Genomic DNA, 2,302 nt, shown 5'->3' on the forward strand with positions numbered 1-2,302 from the left:
ATACTGCGCTCTGTGAGCATCCAGCTTCTTTTGCAATTGCCTTTTGAGACTTTTCCTCCTTATGGAGGGTGTCAATGATGGTCGTCTGCACAACCGTCAAGTCAGCAGTCTTCCCCATGATTCTGAAGCCTACTAAGCCAGACTGAGACAATTTCAAGGCTGAGGAAACCTTTGCAGGTGTTTTGCATTAATTAGCTGACTAGATTGGGACACAGGGAGCCTACAATGTTGAACTTTGTCATGATATTCTAATTTTGTGAAATACTGGATTTGGGTTTTTTTTGTCTTTAATCCATAATCATCAAAATTGAAACAAATAAAGGCTTGAAATATTTCACTTTGTGTGCAGTGAACTAATATAACATACAAGTTTCACTTTTTGAAACAAATTATTGAAATAAATGGACTTTTCCTTGATATTCTAATTTTTTGGCACATACCTGTATAGACAGGTGTGTGGCTTTCCTAATCACGTCCAATCAGTATAATCAAACACAGCTGGACTCAAATGAAGGTGTAGAACCATCTCAGGGATGATCAGAAGAAATGGACAGCACCTAAGTTAAATATATGAGTGTCACAGCAAAGGGTCTGAATACTTATGACCATGTGATATTTCATTTTTTCTTTTTTAATAAATCTGCAAAAATGTCAAATTCTGTGTTTTTCCGTCAATATGGGGTGCTGTGTGTACGTTAATGAGGAAAAAAATGAACTTAAATGATTTTAGTATATGGCTGCAATATAACAAAGAGTGAAAAATTTAAAGGAGGTCTGAATACTTTCCGTACCCACTGTATATTTAGAAATGTGCCTTTTGATCCAATTCCGTCAAGCTCAGTATCAATATTTCTAAGATTCCACAATTAAAAGCTTCGAGTTAACTACTTTACAGGGCAAAGACTGTAGTGAGTCTAAGCAAGATAACTGCACAAAAGCTGTCAGGTTAGACAGTGAACTTGACCTTCTCGTGAACCCAGAGTCTTTAAGACAGGTTCAATACCGTTATTACGGGGCCACACACAACAGAAATGACCAATGCCATAACACCGTGTGTCAAAGGAAAGTGGGCCGTTCTAATCAATTACAATAATTGTGATGCTTCGTGTGTAATAAAAGCCTGACGTTAGACGTACACTTTGGAAGAAACACACAAACAGTTTTAGTTTAAACATAAAACAAGTTCTCCGTGAAGCTAACAGTTTAGTTAAGTTACTCACCAGGCGTTTACTGTACCGTGTATGCGAGTCCTCCATAACCTCTAGAAAAGAAACAAAGTTTCGAGAGTGTTGTTAAATGACACCGATTAAAATGCCTATCAATGTTGAACTGTTTCAGTGTGTTTTTAAATTCTGTCGGACAGGCAGGGTCTGAGCACAGCCTAGCTAGGCAGCCCTGCTAACGTTAGCTAACAGTAACGATATAGCCAGCAAGCTACGGTTAGCAACACAGTTACATACATTTACATTGAACTTGTGTCAGTACAGGCAGAAAAAAAAGCAGTCTATAACAATTACACTTTAACAGGAATACTATAAACCGACGTGCCTATTTTCTGACGCTTATTAACTGGCGTTATCGGCTAACGTGAACAAGCTCAGTTGACAATCTCTTTCATAAGTCGTCGCCTAACGTTGACACTAGGTAGCTAGCCGACATTAGCTTTCATCATTACCTCTGCGTTTTAAATCCGTTTAGCCGTAGTGGTCAAAGCAATGTTGTCCACCTAAAAGGTCTAAGGCCGCTCAGTAAAGTTTCTCCCCATGTTATGTGCTAAGAGCTCTGTATATGGTTATGTTTATTATTGTGCGATAAAGTTAGATGGATTCGACGCTCCAAGCCGCCATTTTCAGCTGGTCAAAACACACACACACACATACACACACGCAAAAAAAAACCAACCCATGACCCACCCCCTATATAATTGGGTTTGAAACTCTCATTGGACATTGCATATGCTATTTAAACAATATTAGAATATGTTAATATGCAAGTGTACTTGTTTTGGCTTCCCCGTTTTGACGGCTGAAGGGTAGAATTCTTTACCTTCTGTATTAACCCAAGAGAAGAGGAAATAATATTCAAATTAGCGTGGGAACAGAAAATGGCAAATCCACACAATAAGCATAGGCCTGCCGCAAGCTTCTGCATTCTTACAAACGTAACGTAGCTATTTGAAGCTTCAAAAGTAGTCATTATGCAAAACGCTCCCGTTTGTTAGTTATTAATGATGTATTATGTAAGCAGCATTTTAATGTAGAAATAAAGCAGTATTCAATGCAGAAACTGAAGTATAGTTCAA

At 38.2% G+C, this 2,302-nt stretch overlaps 1 protein-coding gene across 3 annotated transcripts in view; it reads right to left on the bottom strand.

Annotated features, from left to right (window-relative positions):
* Nucleotides 1–1,881, bottom strand: part of kdm2ab (lysine (K)-specific demethylase 2Ab) — a 16,135-nt gene extending 14,254 nt beyond the window's left edge. The window contains exons 1-2 of one of the 3 annotated variants that reach the window (XM_020591764.1): nucleotides 1,676–1,881; nucleotides 1,221–1,261 (exon numbers count right to left, since the gene is read on the bottom strand). In XM_020591764.1, coding sequence (XP_020447420.1) covers nucleotides 1,221–1,256 — 36 coding nt within the window. In that variant the 5' untranslated portion in view covers nucleotides 1,257–1,261; nucleotides 1,676–1,881. The other 2 variants (XM_020591770.1, XM_020591775.1) reach the window with 2 other exon arrangements.
* Nucleotides 1,882–2,302: the final 421 nt, after the last annotated feature.

This window comes from Monopterus albus, unplaced genomic scaffold (genome assembly GCF_001952655.1).
Source record: "Monopterus albus unplaced genomic scaffold, M_albus_1.0 scaffold2.1, whole genome shotgun sequence".
In the NCBI taxonomy this organism is placed as follows: Eukaryota; Metazoa; Chordata; class Actinopteri; order Synbranchiformes; family Synbranchidae; genus Monopterus; species Monopterus albus.